This window comes from Solenopsis invicta, chromosome 3, assembly GCF_016802725.1.
Source record: "Solenopsis invicta isolate M01_SB chromosome 3, UNIL_Sinv_3.0, whole genome shotgun sequence".
NCBI classification, from domain to species: Eukaryota; Metazoa; Arthropoda; class Insecta; order Hymenoptera; family Formicidae; genus Solenopsis; species Solenopsis invicta.
Window position 1 is genome coordinate 669,063 of NC_052666.1, and position 23,242 is coordinate 692,304.

At 41.0% G+C, this 23,242-nt stretch overlaps 2 protein-coding genes across 5 annotated transcripts in view; one reads left to right on the top strand and one right to left on the bottom strand.

Moving 5' to 3' along the window:
- Positions 1-23,242, bottom strand: part of LOC105193020 (dedicator of cytokinesis protein 3) — a 56,893-nt gene that overhangs the window by 20,709 nt on the left and 12,942 nt on the right. The gene's annotated exons all lie outside the window — the stretch shown is intronic.
- Positions 318-23,032, top strand: LOC105206136 (innexin inx3). The gene is made up of 5 exons (XM_026137215.2): positions 318-968; positions 14,933-15,106; positions 18,225-18,649; positions 18,916-19,311; positions 19,818-23,032. The coding sequence occupies exons 2-5, from the start codon at positions 14,944-14,946 to the stop codon at positions 20,025-20,027; spliced, it is 1,194 nt and encodes a 397-aa protein (XP_025993000.2). The 5' UTR covers positions 318-968; positions 14,933-14,943; the 3' UTR covers positions 20,028-23,032.

The following is a 23,242-nucleotide window of genomic DNA, read 5'->3' on the forward strand; positions in this document are numbered from 1 at the left end:
TCATAAGATCTAATCTCTTCGAGCGCACTTTCGTGAGAAAAACGAGAGATGCGCGATCGTAGAGATCGCGCGTTGATTATCGCAAAAAGCTGAAAGAAAAAAAAAGAGAGAGAAGAAAACATACCGACACGGAAATTCGAGGGCACGCGATCTCGGCAGGGAAATGCCGCGTAGCGTGCGCTGTAATACGCACCTGGTTCTCCTACTTCTCTCTCTCTCCCCCCCTCTCTCTCTCACTCTCTCTCTCTCGCTCCGACCACGAGCTCCCGGAGTCTGAGAGCAAGATGGCGGAGTGGTGGGGCCCCGAGCGAGCACTTCGACCATTCGCATCCATCGTTTTCCGGGCCCACAGTCAGTGTGTAGCGCGTTGTGTTCGAGTTCGGGCTCGCGTTCGCGTCTCGCGGAACAGGAGAAAGGAAGAGAGAGAGAGAGAGAGAGAGAGAGAGAGAGAGAGAGGGACGCGTCGCTCGGGGGAGCGCCCTGACTCGCTTTTTTCTCCCTCGCGATAGCGAGTAGTAAGTCGAGGAACGCGTTTTCGTGCCTCTTCTTTTTCGCGCCCGCGTACATCGCGGAAAAGTCGCGAGGCGAGATTTTCGACGGACGGACGGTCGATCGATCGATCGATCGATCGCTCGCTCGAGAAGAAGGGCGATCCCGCTCGTCTCTCCCGTGGGAGAGAAGACGAACGAAAGACCGGCGGTGGCGGCGGTCCACGCACACAAACGCACGCACGCACACGCGCGATCACGTCCACCAACCACGAAGCGGCGCGTTGCTCCTGTGCGCAGCTTTTAGGGCCCAGCAGGCCACGCAGGTGAGGACAAGTCCGAACACCGAATCGGAAATCCAGTGCGTTGGGATTAGTCAACGCGGCGTCAACGCGGCGTCAACGCGGGGCGGCTGCTACCCAGACATCGGGAATACCGATCCTTCATCGAAGGACCACTCGACCACGGAACAAGCGGAAGGTATTGTCTGCGAGAGAGGAGCGGCCAGGTGGTGGTTCTTCTTCCTCGGCGCGAACCGGTAGTCGCGCGAGGAGATCGAAATCGGCCGCGCGGTAAAACGCGAGCTCGCGAAGATCGATGTCGAACGGCATGTCGGAGATGTGGAGATGTGGAAATTTACGGGACGCGACTGAAACGATTGTCCAAGCTGCGAGATAACCTAAGCGCGCGCAGCGCTCGTCGAGAGACGCGCGTGTCTCGTGATCCGGCTCTCTTGATTGATGTCGAGGGGGAGGCTGCGTTTGGGAGAATCGCGTTCGAGGCTGCGCACGAAAACCGCGATCGAAACGAGCGGCGAGGCACGTACGAGTCTCGTAAAAACCGGAAACCGAACTCGCCGGAAGAATCCAATCGGTGGTTCTCCGCGCTCGAGGTCTGCTCGTGTCACGTGCTCCAATAATGTACTCCAACGTTTGCCTCAAATGCATTCGGAGCACGTTGGAGTGCGTCGGAGCAGGCGACGCGAACGAAACTTCAGCCCAGCTGGATCCGGCTTTAAGGAGCCGGTCAAGAGACGATCGGGCTAAGAACAAAAGATCGCGAACGCAAACGAGCGTAAAGAGCTCTTTTCATGAATCCAAAAGCAGAGAGAGAGAGAGAGAGAGAGAGAGAGAGAGATGTGGTAGAATCAAACTGATTGCTGTATCGGTAACTAAATAATAATGATTACATCAGTTACCGATGTAGGAATCGGTTTATCGAAACACATTATCAGTTCTTTTTTTTTTCAAGGGCCCCTACGTTTTTTGAAACAAAGTTCGCGCCCGTTCGATCTAGATGCAACTTCACTATCGTTCTACGACGTTTTACAAAGGTCCGGCAAAGGCGCACATTTCGGTCGACATTCAGCTAACGCTATCCTCCAACCTACGCGCGGCCCAAATGTCAATTGGCAATCGGATTGCGCGAGAAGCAGGGAGGCAAGGGGAAAAACTTTAGAGGCTTTCTACAATCAGCTATTACGTAGTCGATGTCGCAAGTTGTAAGCTATGAGAATTGACCAGTCGAATGTGAAGAGAACATTCGACTGCGATGAATTCTTACGACTTACGAAGTCGACCAACTGTGTGAGCTGAAAATCGGCATTTTTGCCGAGCTCTGTTCCACGAATTCTACCATCGGCTGCCGCTGTAACAAGCGCGGCTCGCCGCAACTTCGAAGTCGAGGGAGAAACGCGCGCGTCTTCCTCGGCAGCCGCGTGCTTAATTGTGGCAAAGCAGCCGGCTCCGGTTGAAAAGGACCGAGGCAGCGATCGTTTCGATATATCGGCTCGCACAAGCCTCGAATGAGTAATTCCTCTTTCACCGCGCGCGCGCGCGCGCACGTACACACAGGCGCACAATTCCAGTTACCTGCGTAACGAAGTGCACTTCGTTACGAAGCACAAACTCTCGCATTACAGTTGTACCAGCGACGCTGACTCGCCATTTTCAACCGACGACGTGACGACGATATTCTCTCGTTCTTCGCTAGTCGGCGTTTCACATAATTACGTTTGAAAGCACGTCTTTTTCAAACGAAGCGTCTCCATCTTCGTGTTTATTCTCGCTATTGAAATGCACCTTACTCAACGACTAATCATATTCCGCATAAATTTTAATAATACCGATGTTTTAATATTTGTTTAATACGTGCCGTTTAGCCGTGCGGCAATTAAGAAGAACTGTATTAAACGCAGAGATAATTATACGCGCGTGCGTGAAAATTATAAATTATTTAATTAGAAATATAACGAAATAATGCCGACGCGAGCAGACGCTGCACGTTCGCGTGTATATAATAATTTTATTATTACAATCTCCAATTCGTGCAAAGAAAAGTATACAAATTATTCATTAATATTGGCCGGAATTGTATATTTGTTTTCTCGCCGGAGAAAATACATTTTCGTTTTAACTTTTCAAGCGCTAACGGTCGCCTGAGAATGCGAAGCAGGTCATTTTTCAACCTATTGTCAAGATGCCTTTCCTTTTTAGGCAAGAGGCCCTTTCCTCAAAATCGACGGTCCCTGCCTGAAAATGGCAGGCACCTTGACTCGAGCTTCGACAGAAGCGGGAAAAGCGACTCGATTCCGGTTCTCGGCGAGCGATTCGCTCTCTCGTACTCGCGCGGCTACTAGCGTTCCGCTCGAGCGAGAGCGACGTGAAAAAAAAAAAAAAAAAAAAAAAAACACCGTCAACGCATGAGCGATCGATAGATCGCCCCGCGAGAGATCCATATGTAATACGATAGAGAAATAAACAACGGTACAGCTGCGAAAACAAGCGCGATGGAGTAAAGATGGAAATGTGGCGAAGTAGAGGAGGCTTGTCAAATTTAATAATCATTTTGTAAGAGAGGATACACAAATATGTGACACAAGATTTCTCGAAATCTTCCGTCGATGGAAGCTCAATCACAGATTCCGAAAAATCCAACGCAATAAAGTTTAACGCGATAGCGGCCCTGTATAAGAGTAATAAACTGCCATCGCGTTGCTCTCTTTGTACTCATTTCGGGCTCTTTTATCTTCGCGTATTTGATGCTTTTATGGCGTGTCAAGACACGCGTCATATTTCTAATCGCGAGGGACGTATGTGACGTTTTCCCGTCCATTGTTTCGACAGCTCGGACGAGCGTGCGTGATTCTGGCGCGGTAGATAGGAGCATTTTCCAGTTTCCCGGGCGAGATAAGACGATAAAGAGCCGACGAAAGGACCTTGCGCTTTGATAAGTACCGGGATATGTGTGCACAGCATTATCTGCCGCCTCCGCGTTTCACGAAAGACGTTAGAATTCCCCGGCTCTTTATGCTCGACGTTAAGAACGACCGTGTAAATACCGTTGAGTCGTAGGCGTCACTCGTCTGGAGAAAAATTATCTTACGAGTCGATATATAAAGAGCGTAATTTTTAAAACGCGATACATAAACACACATAGAAAAATGTACATGTACGTTACACAATAGAAAATAACGGGGGTGAAACTAATAAATAATGGAAAATAAATAAATACAAGGGAAATTTGTTTTTCGCGCATCTATGTGACATTGAAATTATATCGTTTGACCTTATTTTAACCAACGTCGGTGGATTTGTTATTTTACATTGTGCCGACGATATCTGAAATAACATTGAATTACTTTCAGTTATCTTGCAGCGTTATCTGTAGTTAAAATTGCGAGGAAAATAAATTGCTACAAGTTTAGCTAATGTTGACCGTGAGAAAACAATAATACTTGAAAATAAAAAATACCGCTTCTAACATCGATTTCTCAATAGTCCGCGGTCTAAAGACAGCCTCCGCGGTTGATTTCTCAACAGTCGTCACTCTCAAGGTCCTCAAAAGAACATAATTATTACGAGTGGTCCACTCTTTCCGAATCATAAATTAAACGAGTATTATCGCATCCTAAAATCTATTGCGTGAAACGCCCGGTATTAATTAATTGAATTTCCTTACAATTAATTAAAGACATTATCGAGAAACGGAATCAATTTACAATTCGCGAAAATAAAGTGTTAAAAATAAAATTAGTTTGGAAGATAAGCAGAAAAGGGAAAATTAAAATAACTAATTCCCAAGAGCTTCGACTTTGGTCTTCCATCTTTAAATTTCAATTGCTGTGTTTAACTTTTTGCCCAACTCATCTATGATACTGTAGAGATATTACTACAAACGATTTAATTAACTACCATATATTTATCTTGCTTATTATTATCGCAATCGTCTCTTGCTTCCCACGATCACGAAACTCGTAAGAGGGGCTATTAACCTCCTTCTCGAGTTATCGTCCTCATTCATTTTTCGTTCCTCGCGCGCGAATGAGCCGTGCATGAAATGTGCATGCGAGTCTATCGAGCGTGTCGCTAAAGCGTAGCGCTTGTACTATATACGACGCTGTGAAGTATTAGCGTGACGATGCTCGTCGTTCGTAGAATAACGCTCGTGTTCGAGCGGAGGCACGGGGCACAAAGTGCGAATACGAGATGTTTCGCGAAATCTTTAAAATCGTTACATCATTTTGCGTAAAAGTATTACGCGCGTGTGCGTGTGTATGTGCGCGATACGCGATCACACATTTGAAAAGTTCTGTGAAATTTTTTAATATGAGGAAGAATCTGTTAATCGCGCCTGATTACGACATCACTTTCGTGACATCACACAATCTTTTTTTCATAAGTTTTGTATTAACATCCATTGTTGCTCTTTACTGACCCGTTTGATATTTTGCCACTGCGATATGCACATATAGAGCACGAATTATAGTTTACTTTATAAATTTTTCAATCAATACAACTTTATTCTCTGCTCTTTACCTTGTGAAGTCGATCAGTTCGAGATGCCGAATTAGAATAATTGTTTCAATTGTAAGGCAATACATATTAAATGAAGTCATCGAGAAGAGATTAAAAATTTAACGGTAATTGTCCTATTTAACATTTTTTTTCTTTTTTACTGACGTTTCACCGTAGAAGGTAGAGTTGCAATCAAGCGCGTATTACGTAGCGCAGCCGCGAAAAGAACAATTCGGCTGCACAATAATTAACATAATTCGGCCTCGTTCTCCATTTGTACGCAATTATCGCGACGCAAACCTCTGTCGCTCGCGTCATTGGCATCGCTGGCCGCCGCGAGAAGAAGGGAACGCGCGCGCGCACGCGCGAGGAATCCGCCCGAGGTGGAGTTCGCGTTTCGCGAAAAACTCATGGAACGGAACGCGAAAATAATATTTCGCGTGTATATACGTACTACCCGCCTTTCACCCGACGTTCGTTCGACGAGGCGAATAAAATTACCCCTTCACTCCGCGGCCACGTTGTATCGCGCTCCTATCGTTTGATGCGATCGATGGGAAGATTTTCCGCTCGATTACGATCGGCCTCCTCGCCCATCGCGAAGCGACGGACTAAAAAAAAATCGCCTTTTCCCACGTGCGCTCTTTAACCGTCATCGCTCTTGTACACGTACGCCCGGCGAGCCCGTCTCTGAGAACTTCGATTTGTGAAAGCATGATCTTTGCGAGCACAGCTTGCCCATAAAAGCCAAGGACGCGCTTTCGTCGGGCGAGATGGAAGGCGACGACGCACCTGCGTCCTTCTGAATTTTTAAGAGATAGAGATGAACAAAGGGGGGCATGCGGTATATACAACGAAAATTCGTTGGAGAAATTCTCTTTGGTGAAACGCAATTGCGCGAATCGCGGATCGATTTTCATGGAACACTCCCAATCAAAATACACGTTACGACCTAACGGAAAATCAGACTTTGTACACAGGAATGTTTAATATTATTATGTAAATATTTCGTGCCGCTTCACATTTCGCGATTCTGACTCGGGACTATAAATAGACCGTTTCTCGTTCTTCGCGAAGAGAGAAGGCCACTGAAAATTTTATTCAAGTGTCTATCCACCAATTCGTCAACGCTCGCGTTCGCTCGAGAAGCGCAAAAAGACTTGGCAGAAGAGATAACGCGTCGAAGGCCGGTATTCATAGTCGATTGTATCTAAGATCATCTTAAGTATCACTTTAAGATGCCATCAACCAATCAGAGAGTCGTATTAGCATCTTAAGACGTTATTCGCGACGATCTTGTAATAAGAATCGACTATGAATACCGGCTGAAGAGCGTGCTGCGGAGAGCACTTGCTCAAGACGCGTAACTGTAAATTCCCTTTCCACTCGCGCGATGATGCCGAGTCCTTTCGCCGCGAATGAACGAAGAAAAAGCTATCCGCACGCACGTCACGCGTGCCTCTCGTTACACAGTATACAAAAAAGCCTTCTTCTGCAGGAGACGAGACGTTCGTCACAATCCGATGTGTCCGCGATAATCGAGCGACCGTAACGAAATATGCAGGACGAAAGATTAGGGAAAACGATTTTAGAGAAATTGATACGAGAATCCGGACGATGCTCCGAGAACAAAAATTAATTTGAACACTTGCAATGAAATATAATACTCACTTACATACATACACTGGAAAAAAATGACCTGATTTATATTAACAAAACTTGTACGATTGAATGTTTCTATAGTGAAATCAAGCAGAATTTCTGGTTATTATAATCAAAACGTTTAATAAATTTCAATCAAATGAATAGGAATACTGAATGTAAAGAAACCTTTTTCTCTGCGCAGATTTCTAACTGATACAAGACTCCTTTTTTAGTGTATTTATTCAATAAAAAAAAAATAAAAAATGATAGTTGAATTACATTAATGCTTCTTGTACTAGACAAATATTTATTTACACTTACTAAATAGTATCCCTTTGAATTGGTAAATTTTTACTAAAGGGCGATAATTATAAAAAAAAAATCCGGCGCATTTATTTCCTCGCAATCCTCTGCGTCTCGATAGATTACCTACGTCCCTTTCATTCGGGCTGCAATACACGTGGAGGATTCATCACGTTTCTATCGGTGGGATGTATCATGACACGTAGCGAACGTTGATTTATGAAAGCGCGCCCGTGGATAGCATTCGATGCACGGCAAGTGCAAAGGAATTATTGTCGTCGCCGCTCGCTCGTTACTCGGCGAATTTCTAATAAAGCATTGACCGAGACTGCCTCACGTGCAATTACGATCGGCGGTAATACGAAGGAATTGCGCGAACAACGCGGACCTTCTTACATCTCGCAAATGGCACGTTTCATTCGCGTGATTTAATGGCGATCAAAAGCATCGTTAATTCGAGTTGATAACGTCCAACGAAAAGCTTAGATACCTTTACGATATTATTTCTTTGTAACGCGCGATATATACGCGCTGCTTTCGTACGTAGGTATGCAAATTGGAGGAAACGATTCTCTCCCTTCGTTCAAACGCTAAATATCAAACAAGGTCGCTTCGATACGCCGAGTACACGTACGCGCGAACAGCTGTTAATACTTTTGCGGGATCGTCGCACGTGAATAACCGTAAACGCGGTATGTGCCTCCCCGTGACGTGTGGGAGACAACGCGCACAATTACTCGGACAGCGATTATAAAACTCGTATCTTGATCGCGGCGTATAGCATGGCGAATGGTCGCTGATACAATAATTTACGGCACGCCGTTGCGCTAATTCGCTCACTGTCGAGGGCGACCGTTCAGCCACGGCCAAGCGTATTATTAATTCACACATGCGATCTGGAACTATCGCTTCGCGATATCTGACCAGTTAACGGAATCGGGTTGCAATTCAAGCGCGCTCCGCGTTAAAGACTTTTCCTGTATCAATTTCTTTGGATGTGCAATTGTTTGAAACATACGTTAAATGAAATTATAGGCATCCCATTGCTTTTTAACAAGTTCTTTTCAAAGAGAATTGCCACTGCGACTTGTCGCCTACTCGCGCATTCCACTCGCGTCCGGGAAAAAAAGTGATTCATACTGCAGAGAAAAGTCCTTAGCAGCGCTCAACTGATTTCCAAGAAGTCTCCCTTGAATCATATCTCTCATTGTAAGAGTCACTCGGCGAAAGACAATACGTCACTTTTGCGTGTCGTGTGATAAACGTACACCGTAATGCAATACTTATAAAATTATTGTCGCAGGATACAACCATCTAAAAAATGTCAAAATAATGCACTTTTCGTTACGAATGCAAGGGTAACGTCGGTGTGATAATAGCGCAATGCAGATGTATCCATCCTCTCTAAATCTGAATCAGTGAATAGTCGCTGGATTTTACATTGGCCCTTTTTTTTACAGCACCAAGGTACAGAAATACGCGATAGATGCATTGATCTTTCAGTTCAATCACTGATTACCCGTGGCATACTTGGGACTGATGTGATCAGAATTATCCCCACTGATTCAGATTTAGAGTGTCGGCAAGATATTAGAGTCTGCCTCACGATGTGACATTCAAATTGATATTCTTCAATGAATATCCAACCCAAATTTACGTCACGGCTTTCAAATCTTGCAATTCGTACGCGAACGAATCGAGCCTACGTTTCGAGTGATTCTCCCATCGGCAAACAACGCTCGAGTACATAAATCACATCCCGATTACACACACACACGCTCGGTGTCGTTTCTCTCTCCCTCTCTCTGCATTAACAGCTGTTATTAACCCACACGTGCATGCGTAAATCACGTTACTACGACCGCGATCGTTGTTTCGACCTACAAATCGCTCCAGTTTCTACATCACGCGGCGCGACCGGCACGCATAAATCACTCTCGCATTACCTGTTAACCATCGAATCGACAGAATTTCGCCGCGCGTCTCAGTACCTGCTTCCGTGAACCGAATTTACGATCTCTTTCGATCCTCTCGAAAAGGTCTCTCACGATGTTTGACCACTCATTCATTATACATTCACATTTCGTCGCTAAATTCTCATAAATACACCGGCTTATTAGCATTGCAAAGTGAATTTATAATTCTTAAATCTTGCGCCTCGTTAATGTCGCGCGTAAAAAAAAACCTCCAGTGTTCCCTAAATTACTTTTAGCGATCCTCGTATCGAACATTTTTCAGAAACTTCGGATTAACGTTAGAAAACTTTGGCGGTGTACAGGTAAGCAGCACAGCTAAACGAAATTTCAATTCAACAGCGGCAAGAAAAGTTGTAAAAAAAAAGAAAGTCAACGGTCCCACCCTTTTTCGCTAACTGAATACTTAACTTCTGGAAATTACGTTAATTACGTCGTAGTGCCGTAATGGAACGCAGTAATGTTACAGTATTATATAGTAGCATCTGTTGAGAGAGCTCCGAAAGTTTCTTCCGTCGGCGCTTTTTTCGCCCCTTCACCGTTTTTTTTTTTTTTTTCGCACAAACCGCAGGCGATGCTGCAGACAAAACCGGCGGCGTCCCGGATCCATCGCGGACAAAGGCGAAGGCTCTCCGCATTTTTCTCGATCGTGTATTAGCAACTCGAATCCGGCGCGTCCGCGCGATCTCAAACCTGTTTTCTGCATCCGTAACCCGATACGGACAATTCGTACGAGATCGACCTGCGGCACGGCACACCGGCGGTCGCGAGAAGAAAGCCACACTCTTCGGTGCACGAGGATTCGCGGGGCTCCGTTCCGCGCTCATTCACAAGCGACATTCAATAGCGGCTCCTGTTCGATAGCGTTTTCCATCGGAAGACGAGATTAACGGAGTAACTTGTCGAAATTTTAATGGCAAAGGAAATCTTAGGGGTCGCCCGAAAAGTCCAAGAAGATGATGAAAAAAAGCAACGGTGTAACATTTCGCTATTGCGATAACGATGGTACAATCGCATATAAATGGTGCCATTATTGAGGTCCATATAATTTTCAGAGCGTTGACGCGAGAGAGAAAGGATAAGATACGTAATTACATTTGGCATTTTGCAATTTCATTCTCCTCGAGTTGAATAATGTTCGCGGAAATTCACTTTGATTTAATAATCAAAAACTTTCGTGGCGCGAACGAATGGCGACGACGACAAAATTCCTCTCCGTGCTCACGAGGAAATTTATTGCTGCAGCCGATATAGAACATAAACCTCTTTTCGCTCGCTATGTACCTCGAATTGTGCAACGTCGTAAAAATCGCGTTTCAACTAGCCAAAGATATAGAATCGAAATCGTTTTGCGGCTACTTTGACATTTCATAAATATAAATCAAAAGCTAATGTATAGAATAAATAATGAATAAAACATGAGTAAATAAAAGTAAAATAAGTACAAATAAGTATGTTACATAGTAACATAAATAGTCGGGTGATGAAACAAAAACTGCATGACAATTAACAATAAAAATTTTAATAAACGATGTATTTTTATCGAAACTTTTTCGTATGACAGTGCCTAAAAATAATTATTGTAACTTTTACGTAGTTCCATTATCTGCGTTTCGTAATAGAGTAGATAAATGCAACTTGCGCCTCCACAAAATTGCATAATCTCGAGAAATATTGTAGAATGTCGTTTTCATTCGAATGTCGCGCACGGTAGTACGAGAAATATGATTAATCAGGGCGGAGATGTATAATATGTAAAAGGGTATCGGCCTTTCTCGTTGTCGTCGTTATCGTTCACTTCACGTAGTAAAACCCCACTCTATCCGAGAAACGAGCAGCAACCAACTGGTTTAACTCGGCCGGTTCTCTCGAGCATCGCGAAAAGCATGACGAAGACACTCGAAACTTTGTATGCCTCCGAGAGAACACTGTATGACACATTGTTTTATTTTTCAACACGAATCACATCGGGATAACGTATCTCGTAAGCTTCTCAGTTGCTCAAAAAAAACACGCAACAATTTGCCATTGAACTCGATTATGAGATAATTAGGCCATGCCAATTCCGCGAATTTTTTTTTATTCTACATTGCTACACTGAAAACAATTATTATTAAATCAACAATTCATTGTTTCATATATAAGCAAAAATATAAAATCTTCTTGGAAGATTTTATATTTTTGAAAAATAAAGAAAATTCTTTTCTTCGTGTAAGCAAATTATGTCTGTTTAAGATTGTAAATTCTACCAGGAAAATTTGATATTCTTGCTTATATATGAAACAATGAATTGTTAATTTGATACTACTTTTTTTCTGTCTACGCAGAAAAAATATTTAGTAACAAATCAACAATTCATTGTTTCATATATAAGCAAGAATGTAAAATCTTCTTCGACAAATTTATAATCTTAAACAGACATTGCTTACATGAAGAAAATTTTTCTCTCAATTTAAAATTAGAAATTCTTCCAAGAAGATTTATATTCTTGCTTATATATATAAAGGAATGAATTGTTGATTATTAATTTCTTTTCTGTGTATGTGCTACGAAATATTGCAAGAAGAAAAGTACACGTGCGCGTGTTTTTATTTAGATAAATATATTCGATAAGTCCAACTCAATTAATTAGTGTCTCGAGGTAGAATATAAAGCTACGTGGAAAAATATGTGAGAAGTAAAGGATAATTTATTAGGAAATTTGTTATGAAATTTAAGTCGATTTAAAGTCTCGCGGGCAATGCGCTGTAATCGATAAATCTGCTGACGTTTTGAAATTTCACACACTTCGCGCTCACGTGTGGAAGTTTAGCGTCTTTGCGAGCAGAATGACAAAGCCTATCCAAAGTTTGCAAACTTAATGAAATCCCGACGCGATCAGCCGAGAGCTCACATGAGCTCATCCATCGTAACTCGCCCTTGAATTTTACGGAGAATATCCTGTCGCTCGATACATTCTTTTGTAAAGAGAGACAAGGATTCGTGCATCGAGACTTGACGAAATTGCTAAGGCTCCTGTGTATACGTAAAATGTTAAAAGTCTTCGCGGAGATATTGCTCTCAAAAACTGTATTGAATTTTATAATTATAACGAAGAACGTGGAATTCATTTTGTTACTGTAGGATAATATTAACACTGTTTTTTGGATAATAATTAAATAACTGCGACAGCTTTTGCGTCGTAGTAATTACCGTATAGTGCTGGACGTTTATTATCCGCGCTTCTATTCTTTGTATAGTCGTGAGATTAATTAATCATTACGTCATGCGTTAACGAGAATATACTTGTCGTAAACTCGCGGAATAGTGAGCGTGTTCTTTAGATGTGCGCGTATCAACGCAAGCCGGGCGAGACCCAGCCCTCTATGCTTCCATTATAATTACGCGTGATTACACCGAAAAGCAGGAAGTGTAGCCACAAAGCCGCGATATCGAGATAAAAGCGTAAACTGCTTTCACGCGTCAATTCTTTCTTTGAAGAAACGAAAAGAAAGACTGGTTTTAAGCTCTCGTTAATTCTTTACTTAAAAGAATTGAAAGATTGCTAGTAACCATCGCGTTGCCAAGTTTTTTCCCATAAATTTTGAAATAAATAAAGTGGCAACAATTAATAAACCAATTTTTTTCAAATTTGTCGAAAGTTATCAGAAAATGTAATTGAACATCTATATAGAATTTAATGATTAATTATTTAAAGACTTGAAGTCTAGATTTGTTAATTAAAATTATAGGTAAAAAATTTAGGTTAGTTACATTGAAGAAAATTAATTAATTAAGTTTATTATAGCAAAAGTAATGTAAGTAAAATATTAAAAAAAAACTTAAATTATTGTGCTTTTGTATCAGAAATTATTAATATAAAAATTTAGAAAAAAATTTTCTTGAAATTAATGGAGTAAATAGGTTATTACAGTTAATATTTAATTATCATTATAAATGATTTATTAGCAAAGATATTTACTTAGAAGACTAGTAATCATTGCGTTTCTAATTTTTTTCTCATAAATCTTGAAACAGTAAAGTGGCAACAATATAATACACCAATTTTTTTTTTCAAATTTGTCTAAAATTCTCAGAAAATGTAATTGAAAATCTACATAGATGAGAAAAATAACTTTTTTACAATTTTGAATTTCCCCATAAAGAACTGTCTTTGAACTTGCAAAGTGTGCGTTTAGGTGATGTTCTCCGAGGCGAGAAGGAGCACGTGTCGTTCCATAGAAACTCGACGGCGTTGAAAGGGACGGGAGGAAGCTAGGCAACCCGACCATTTCGGCCGTCGCGTTCAGGCTTTTGTTTCCCGACAAGACAATCTATGGGTTGATGTATGTGGTGCTTAGGATGGATTCGTCTTCCCTCTCTCTCTCTCTCTTTCTCTCTTGCTCTCTCTCTCTCTCTCTCTCTCTTGCTCTTTCCCTGTATCGATCTCCCCCATACACATCTGCCATTTCCGGTCGCGCGCGCGACGCTATTATCACGGACATGTACATCGGGGAGACGAGGGGACGTTTTTCGCCGAGGGTTTCGTAGGTTTTCGAAAGGGCGACGCAGGGGAAAACGGACACGAATCGTCAACCCGCGTTACTCGCGCAGCGATCTCGCTGAATGAAAACGTGGCGAAGCGCTTCTGCTTTTGTTCGTTGAAAGTGACGCGCCAAAGGAACGGGAAGTGGTCGCGAGGTGAGCGATATTTGTCGATTACTCAAAGCTAAAGAGTTCGTCCGTCACAAGCGAAAAGTTGACAAAGACTGTTAATTTCTAAAGCTCTCTCTCTCTCTCTCTCTCTCTCTCTCTCAAATTCTAAAAAAGAGATCGGTCGATCTAAATTCTGCATTCTACCAGTTTCACAAATGAATTGAGTGCTCTGTTGCTAATTACATCGTAATACATAATATTTCAGAGACATGTCTTTCGATCTCTCGCGAAGTTCAATTAGTTCCTCAAACGTCGTAATCGGGAATCGTCGAGGGGATCGGGATCGGATAAGATTGATGGCCGGCTCTTACGGAATGTAGTCTGCCATGGAGAGTTCTGTTTACTACTGGAGTCTGTAGTTAAATTAATCACGAGGTGATCTACTCGTGTATTACGGGCGTAGAGAACTCGGCGCAGCTCCATCTCTTGTTTTCTAAGCAATCGCTCGTGCGATTCAGGCATTGTAAATTACTGACTTATACGATAAGAATGCTAATGCATGCTCCTCGTGAGGCGTTTGATTCAATGAAACGCACTTCTAATCGCGATCGGCCAGCTGGCATTCATCATAGGCATAACGGGAACATAATCAGATCGCTCGTCAACCAAAGGCAGCCTCGCAGCTCGTACTCGTTCCAATTCTTATTCAACTGAACTTATTTCACTGAAACAACGTAATCGAATTTTTGCAGACGTATTTCTATTATCTCTTTCTCTTTGGGGGAAAATTTTAGTAGAGTTGGATTTTTTTTAATTATAAATAACGAGGTCGAAGTTGTAACGGTTTTCATAAATGAAGCGCGAAGTGCTCAACGCTAAAAGATAAACGGCAAAAGTTAGTTGTTCGTTTAATTTCATGTGCGCGAAGTGCTTTACTTCAAAACTCGATTGCTAACGAAAATGAAGAGCCCGCGGAAAGAGAGTGATGGAAAATATTACGACGTTCCCGTTGTTTTAAATTAATTCTTGTTCACCGATGTTTCCGTCGATGGCGTCGATAAAAATTGAAGTGTTTCTCTCTCTCTTTTTACAGATTAAACAAAAATGACGGTGTTCGGCATGCTCTCGGCGGTTGCCGGGTTGATCAAGGTGCGATTTCTGGTCGAAAAGGCCATTATCGACAACATGGTCTTCAGAATGCATTACAGGCTCACGTCGACCATTCTGTTCGCTTCCTGCCTCATCGTCACTGCCAACAGCTTGATAGGTAAGGTGCCTCCTTTCAATTTTTCCCGCATTCGAAGCTCTCCTATCGGCTCGAGAATTCTAGGGAATTGAATGTCTTTTATAGAAATACGTACGATCGAGAATGTTTCTCGCGTAGCGATTACCTTTGATTTTTATCGCCGACGACACTCTTCAAAACGAAATGGATGCGATAATTATTTTAGCAGTTTATACATAGAGAAAAAGGTTTCTTTAGATTCAGTATTCCTATTCGTTTGACTGAAATTTGTTTCATTGAAATGACGTGTGCTTATACGAAACATTATTCGTTTGAATAAAAATTTTCTTGTTTCGTTAAAAAAAATCTCTATTATTTGACAGAAGTATCACTATTATTTAAAGCAGTATCTTTCAACCAAATAATATATTATTTAATTAAATTAAGAATACAAAAACAATAAAACAAATAATTTATTCATATGAAAATGGCAACATATATTGAAAATACATCTTTCGTTTCAAACAAATGATTTATTTAAGACGAAGATATATATTGATTCCAACATTGTTTGGATACAATAAAATTCATTAAGTTTGAAGAAATCGTCTTCTCTGTGTACAAAGTATATAAAGTAACTTGAATAAAAATGAAAATCTATCATGGTTGCATCCTAACAAATATGCACGTGTGTGTGATGAGCGAAGTGAAGAAATATAAAGAATTTTCTACAAGAAATCGACGTAGGAAAGAAGAGCGGGTGAAGAACTCGGTGATATTCCAAGGAGCGAGGAACGAGTTAAAAAATAGACAGCGCGAAGATGAGAATCATTTAATCCGTCCATGCGCGTGGGATATTGCCAGGTTAAGGATCAACAGGGACTACTTGCGCCGTAAGCCAAGTGCAGCCGGTCGCCACCTAATCAGATGATGATTAAGGATGGAAGAAGAACGAGGCGAGACGATGTTATGTCGCGTCGTGTCATGTTTCTCTCGAGCATGTTCGTTTACATCGGAGACCGCGAGGTCTTCAAACAAAAATTCGGGCGCTCTTTTATCGCCGATGATAAGACGAATAAACGATGTTTAATGTAACGAATGACTGAACAGATGAAACCATGTTCACACCTGGTAACAATCGTAACATGCTACTCGGTGTACGCCTTCTCATTACGATTGTCGGTGAATCGAGGTCGAGACGCGTAATGTGATTAATGACGGATCTCTTTGATTACGCGGGATGGAACAGTTGGAAAGTAGCAATTATGCTGTAAATGATTTATACGTATGTAACACTGGGAAAGAACGTATTCTTATCTACTCCTCGTTGGCACTGTCATCGGCATCGAGATGAATGAATCATATTGATAAAGAAGTCATAAATCAATGAATTAAACAGCTGCACGGAAATTTTTTTTCACGCGAAGCGTACGGCAGAAATAATTCATCGTTGCTACGACCGCGGCGAAATTAGGCATTCGATTTTCCAAGGATTTTTTCCAAGATTTTGCAATCTCGAGATTCGCGCTTGATGAGCAAATAAGCGATGAGCTAGTGAACCGTTGCGTAACCTAATTGTCCATAAGCGGCACGATGTGAAACATCTGGTTCGCATGTGAACCGCGCATCATGTGGCGCACATGTGACTCGAATTTGCAAAGTAAAACGTGGAAATTCTATTCGCCCTAATTCTACTTTTGTTTTTCTCTTCTATTCCACCCTAACGAATCAATTATAATAGTTTTAGAAAATATTTCTCTTTTTGTGTAGAGTGTTACGGTTGTACATTTTTTTTTATGTGTCTGAAAATAACATTGAAATTAAAAAAAAATAATATTTAAGACTTTTTTCAAATATTTTCTTAATAAAAGTTCAAAGATATCGATGTGGCTGGCGCATTGTATCATTTGTATCAACGCTCTTCATAAATTTCTTTATTAATTCTTTATTGTCTAAATCTCTTGTTAACAGATAAGTTAATATTAACTTAATTACCTTGTAAAAAGACTCGAAGACAAAAAACAGCAAAGAAAGTACACTGTTAGAAATTTCTTAACGAACATTTTAATTAACATGTAAGGAAGCTTCCCTAACAGCACAAGATATCGTATGAATATTCTATAATATTCCAGATATCGTACGAACATTCGCACAATATCGTGCGTATATTTGTAAAATATAACGATATTCGTTCGATATCTTGTGCCGTTAGGGACACAAATATTCATTTACTAACGTCTTACATTTCATTAACGTTCGTATTTCTTTTAAAGCATACACTTTACTGAATTCAATGTACACGTTTATTACTTTTAATATTTTAATTCACTTAAACTTAATTTCGTTAACATGTACTTTGAAAATTATTTCAGTTACGAGCGATTTAAATATCATTTACCGTTGTATATTAAAGCTCACGAAACTTGATGACATTTTTAACAGCGAATGTTTTTGATAAGAAAAAACAAACCATCCAGATTTATATTACACAGAGTGTTATATTCACAAGTTTAATATTCATGTGAGAAGGGACGTCAGCATATTATCAAGACGCTAGAGATAAAAGATGCTTGATGGGTTTCGAATGACTTCGTCCAGAACAATGCAGCATCCACGAAGAGATTCGTCCGCAGCGCATCACGTGTTACGTAAAAAGATTTATCTTTGTGAACGCGATAACGTTACCTCCATCGTTACCTCGATCACTAATCACATAGGATTAACATGCATTACGATGGCAATTTCGCGTGATAACTCTGGTAATTGTTCGTAAGATGTATGTACGATAAAGGCAAAGAGAATATACAAGAATTACAGAATTATTAATCCATTTTATAGAATGTATTTATAATTAAGCGATTTGTAAGTCGTGTTAAAATACGGGAAACAATTCTAAGTTTATGTAGCGCAATACGCTTGAAGAATTCACGACACATAAAATTCTGAGCACTACTCTATCTTGAAACTTGACGCGAATTATAAATCAAATACAATAGATTTCAGACATTTTAAAATTAGAAAGGTTCGAATTATCTGCATCTCGTTCCTCGCGTAGCTCGAGTTATATCTCGCATTTAACTGGTAAACACACAGAGAAATAGTCGATTTTATCGATTGTTAAAACGGGCGCGGCCTGTAATCGTTTGTCTTTCTTCCGCAGGCGATCCCATCAATTGCTTAACGGATTTGCAACAACATACTCATGTGGTCAACACGTATTGCTGGATTACGTACACGTTTACATTGCCGAAGAACAACGCGAAGGACGTGGGCACCCAAGTGGCTCATCCAGGCCTGGGTGTCGACGACGGGGAGAAGAAGTATCACGCGTATTACCAGTGGGTGCCGTTCATGCTGTTCTTCCAGGGCGTGCTTTTCTACATTCCGCACTGGATGTGGAAGCAATGGGAGGAGGGTAAAATGAGGATAATATCCGATGGTATGAGAGGTGCCATACTGGAGTCTAAGCCGGAGCGTCAGGCTAGGCTCGAAAAACTGGCCCAATACGTCATGGAAACCCTGCACCTGCACAATAGCTACGCTGCCGGATATTTCTTCTGCGAGATCCTCAACTTTGCCAATGTCGTGAGTATACGCCATGCGAAGAAGCCTCTAGCTTTCTGGAAGCGACACTAGAACGATCTAGAGAATGCTAACGTTCAAACGACGCTCGTTTTCTCTTTTACAGACAGTCGCATAATTTAATATCACTATAGAATAATCTTTAAATTATTATAAGCCTGTAAACTCGCAAAGAAATACATAAAAATATCACTTCTTCTACAAAGGAAAAAAAAAATTATGTAAGCCAAACTATTTGTATTAAATTTGACACGACGTCTTCGTTCTAGGTCGGCAATATATTCTTCATAGATACTTTCCTGGGTGGCGCTTTTCTCACGTACGGCACAAAGGTGTTAACATTTAGCAACATGGATCAAGACTTTCGTGCCGACCCGATGATCGAAGTGTTTCCTCGCGTGACCAAGTGTACCTTCCACAAATTTGGTTCCTCGGGTTCAATCCAGAACTACGATGCGCTCTGTATACTCGCGTCTAATATCATCAACGAGAAAATCTACATCTTTCTCTGGTTCTGGTTCATTTTCCTTGCGGTCTTTTCCGGTGTGGCGGTGCTGTACAGCATGGCCATAGTGTTGTTGCCCAGTACGCGCGAAAAGATCATCAAGAAGCGTTTCAAGTTTGGCACCTCAAGTACGGTTAGCACGCTCATCCGCAAGACTCAGGTACGATTCCTTTTTTCTTTGATCGGCGATTGTAACTTTAATGCTTTTTCAAAAGACGCCAATAGAATGTCCCTAACGGCACATGATATCGAACGAATGTTGTGATATTTTACAAATATACGCACGATATCACGATATTGTGCAAATGTTCGTACGATATCTAGAATATTCATATGATATCTTGTGCTGTTACGGATTCGTTTCGAGTGATATAACACAGTAGTAAAACTTATTCATTCTGGAGGTCCCGCCGCGATAAAATGTATTTTCAAAAGTTTCGCTTTGTCGAATAAATTATTACGAACGTGATTATCCACTTGAAAATTTAATGGAAAGTCTCTATTGAAAGTCGAGGAACTCGGTAGATAACCGTCGGCGCAATGTAACTTTTGTAAGTCTCCGCGGATAATGTAATGGGAAATATGACAGTGTCTTTAAACGAAATTATAATTTTCAACGTTCCAGCATTTTATTCTGAAATTCAAGAGAAAAATAAAATTTTGCAGGTCGGCGACTTCATGATACTTCACCTGCTGGGTCAGAACCTGAATCTCGTGATGTTCAACGAACTGCTCGAGGAGATATGCCGTCGCATTCAGTTCGGCAGCAGCAGCGACGCGTCGCCGACCTCGGTGCCGTCGGCGCCTAGCACTCTCGAGATGGCACCGATATATCCGGAGATCGAGAAATGCTACGCTAAGGATACTGAGATTTAGACGCGAGACCTCGGCGACTCGGCCATCGCCGTTTTCCTCCACTGCCCCTTTCTCCCTTTTACTTGACCGTATTGTGATAATATCGAGGACGGTTCTCTGCTGTGCCGTCATCTCGATGCCAATAAACAGGTTCGTGCCGCGTCGTCGATTACTTTGCCGCACGCGTAACGTAAAAACGCACGCGTATCGGACGTTTCTCAATTACTGCCCATTTTTGGGCTCGTGTTCAATGTGGCCTTACTATCACGGGACACTCGTAAAGCGTAAGCTCGAGTTCGGCGTTAAAAAGTCTTGATACTCGTCTCTTGTGAACGAGAGTTTCGTTTATTGCCAAGTCCTTGGCATTTATGCCCAACGAGACTTTCATTCTGAGATTTCCAAATAGGACGACGATCGCTGCTCATTTCTATGAAATGCACGCTGATCTTTATATTCTCCGTCTAATCATATTTTTTTCATTTAGCAAAATCATCACACAAATCATCCCCGAATAGCGCTCTACTCGAATGTTCAATTATATTTGCTCAAATAAGAATATCCTTTCACTTTGTTTTAAGAATCATTTTTTCTTGATCGGACATTCTAAGCATTAAAATATTTTTAGATTAAAGCATATTTGCATTTCTCTAAGAATTCATTTTCTTTTTATGTACAGATAATAATTTTCATTACATCCTTATTCACGTCCAATAGCTAATAGGAGATTTCTATGCGTCATAAAAACAAAGTTGGCACGCGTAAAATCGCGCGAGCCAACGACACTTCTCGTCGATTTCTCTCCAACAAGATTTCCGTTAGATACCTTATTTTTTCTTATAAGCATTTTCACTTGAGCAAATCAATCATAGCGAGCTTCACGCTTTCGATATATCGTCCAGAGACCTGTATAGTCGTGAGCTAAAAGGTTGCAACACATTTTCTTTGATGGTAGATGGTTCGATGCTTAATTGGTTGGATCCACAGATAAGAACCAATGACGTTCGCCGTTTGATGAGCAAGTCTACATTTCAAAAACAATCGAAGAAAATGCGTTGCAACCTTTTAGCTCACGACTATACGCTGGAAGAATGAAACACGTTAATTGCCTTACATTGACTGCAGCGACACGAACCGACATTAGATTATCAAATAAATGAATGTAGACGATAACGCGCGATGCTTTCGGATCATAAGACACACGTGTAACTATTTACAATCGTTAAGTCGCAACAAGTTTCCAAATGTGATAGTCACATTCCCACCCGTTGTAAGATTGAATCATTTTAATTATTAATCATTTGTTTCACGTCAACGTATCAATGCCGATTTATTTTGCGATAACTTGAGAAGAATACCGGCTGCACGCGCGAAACGCGAATCGATAACAGTGTTTTTTTTTGGGCTCTCGCTCATGTTTCTATCGTAGAAGAAAAAGCAAACGTCAAAGCGATATCGTGCCTACTACTATTGTAATAATACTTTTGATACTTGCTTTTGCGACACGTAAGACATGTTCCGCAGATCGCTTACATTAATTAAAGGAGTGTGGCAATATTGTATTCGAAGTTTGACGTAGAAGAATTAGTTATGACAAGAAGTGTATACAATCGCATAGAAACTGCGAAAGATAGAATACGCCGCTCAACAACGAATTTTCTAATCGTTTAAACAATTATACGAATATATTGTATGTATATTAAGCATATCCGACAATGAATATCCGAAGCGTGCGAAAAGCGCGATTTATTTGAAGCTCAATGTCCGAGCGGAAATGCACGCAAAATTCGCAAAACAGATCACGGAATATCATCGCGCAATTACTAACACTGAAGACGTTGAATTATCGTGAATTACTTTACATCGTGGAATGTGTAAAGTAATTATACGTTCAGTCCGCAATAGCCTAATGCAGATAAAATAGCGTGCCAACGTTTCAACAAGCAAAAAGAAACAACAAACGTTCGTATACCCCATGACTCATTTCTTTTTTTTTTTAATCGTTTCTTTAGAAATATTTTCACTAGCGCTAAGACTTGAATAAGAATTTAAAGTAAGTAGTGTAATTGAAATTCAATTGAAAAAGAAACAACTATGTGCGCGAACGATCACGTTGACCATAATGTGTAGTTATTTCGCGATTAGTTTCTTCTTTTTCTTCAGATCCTATAGAGGATCCCCATATATCCGAATGTGGATCAGTAACAATATTTTTGTATGCGACTACAATATTAATTCTTAAACGTGAAAATTAATTACGCCGAGAGAATAAAAGAAATAAAAAGAAATGGATTCTTAAGATATACAATAGCATAGAGCAGAAAAAATATTCATATAAGATGTATAAATGGGATTCTTCTATACGATTATATTTCGCCGTGCTAGATCCGGCGATGGATAAAGATCTTCGCTTTTAATGATATAATTAGGTACTTCGTTAACTCTAATTGGGATTACTTGAATTTGTCCATGAAGGAACGATATCGTTCTCGAATATTATGCTGTCTCTTAAGTAGAATTTACTTCGCGCGATTAATTATCACGTACGCGAGAATCCTCTTTCCCATTAACAGAAACAATAGAAAGTTTCCCTCAACGCTCGGATACGTTCCCCACGTGTCCTCTCGTCCGTGAGGATGTTATATAAGCGCTGCCAACAATAACTATGTATAATGACAATAATATAACGCTATGATCCTTTCCCTTTACAGTATCCGCAACCCGTTAGATTATCGATAATCGCGCTCCGAGTGATATCTTAAGAAACGTTTAAGATGAACGCGAGGGAGAGAGCGAAAGAGAGAGAGAGAAAGAGAAAGAGAGTGAGAGAAAGAGAGAGAGAGAGTAGATGTTGTCTGTAAAATGTGCCTTCGAGAAATAGCAGCGTATTTTTTTAGGAGGAGCGTAACGCTTTTCCTGAACTCGCGTTCGATGAGAGGAAGACTGTCGACATAATGCAACGTCGTTATAGCGATTAATATTAAAGAGAATGTCAAAAAAAAAAAAAAATAAAAGAAACTCTTTCCAAAGTGTCGTCCATTACTCGCTTTTGTGCAACGATCGCGCGCGCGAGCGAAAATTTAATTAATACGTAGTCACGCAAGAGAGCGAATCAATTTCAAAGTTCTCTTCTTCGGCGGTAGCAGCTGAAACTATTCGGCGCAACCGCTTCCTCTAATTGCACAAAAGACCACTCTGCGTGCGAATTATTTGATTAAAATTTCTTTCTAGTAAAAATT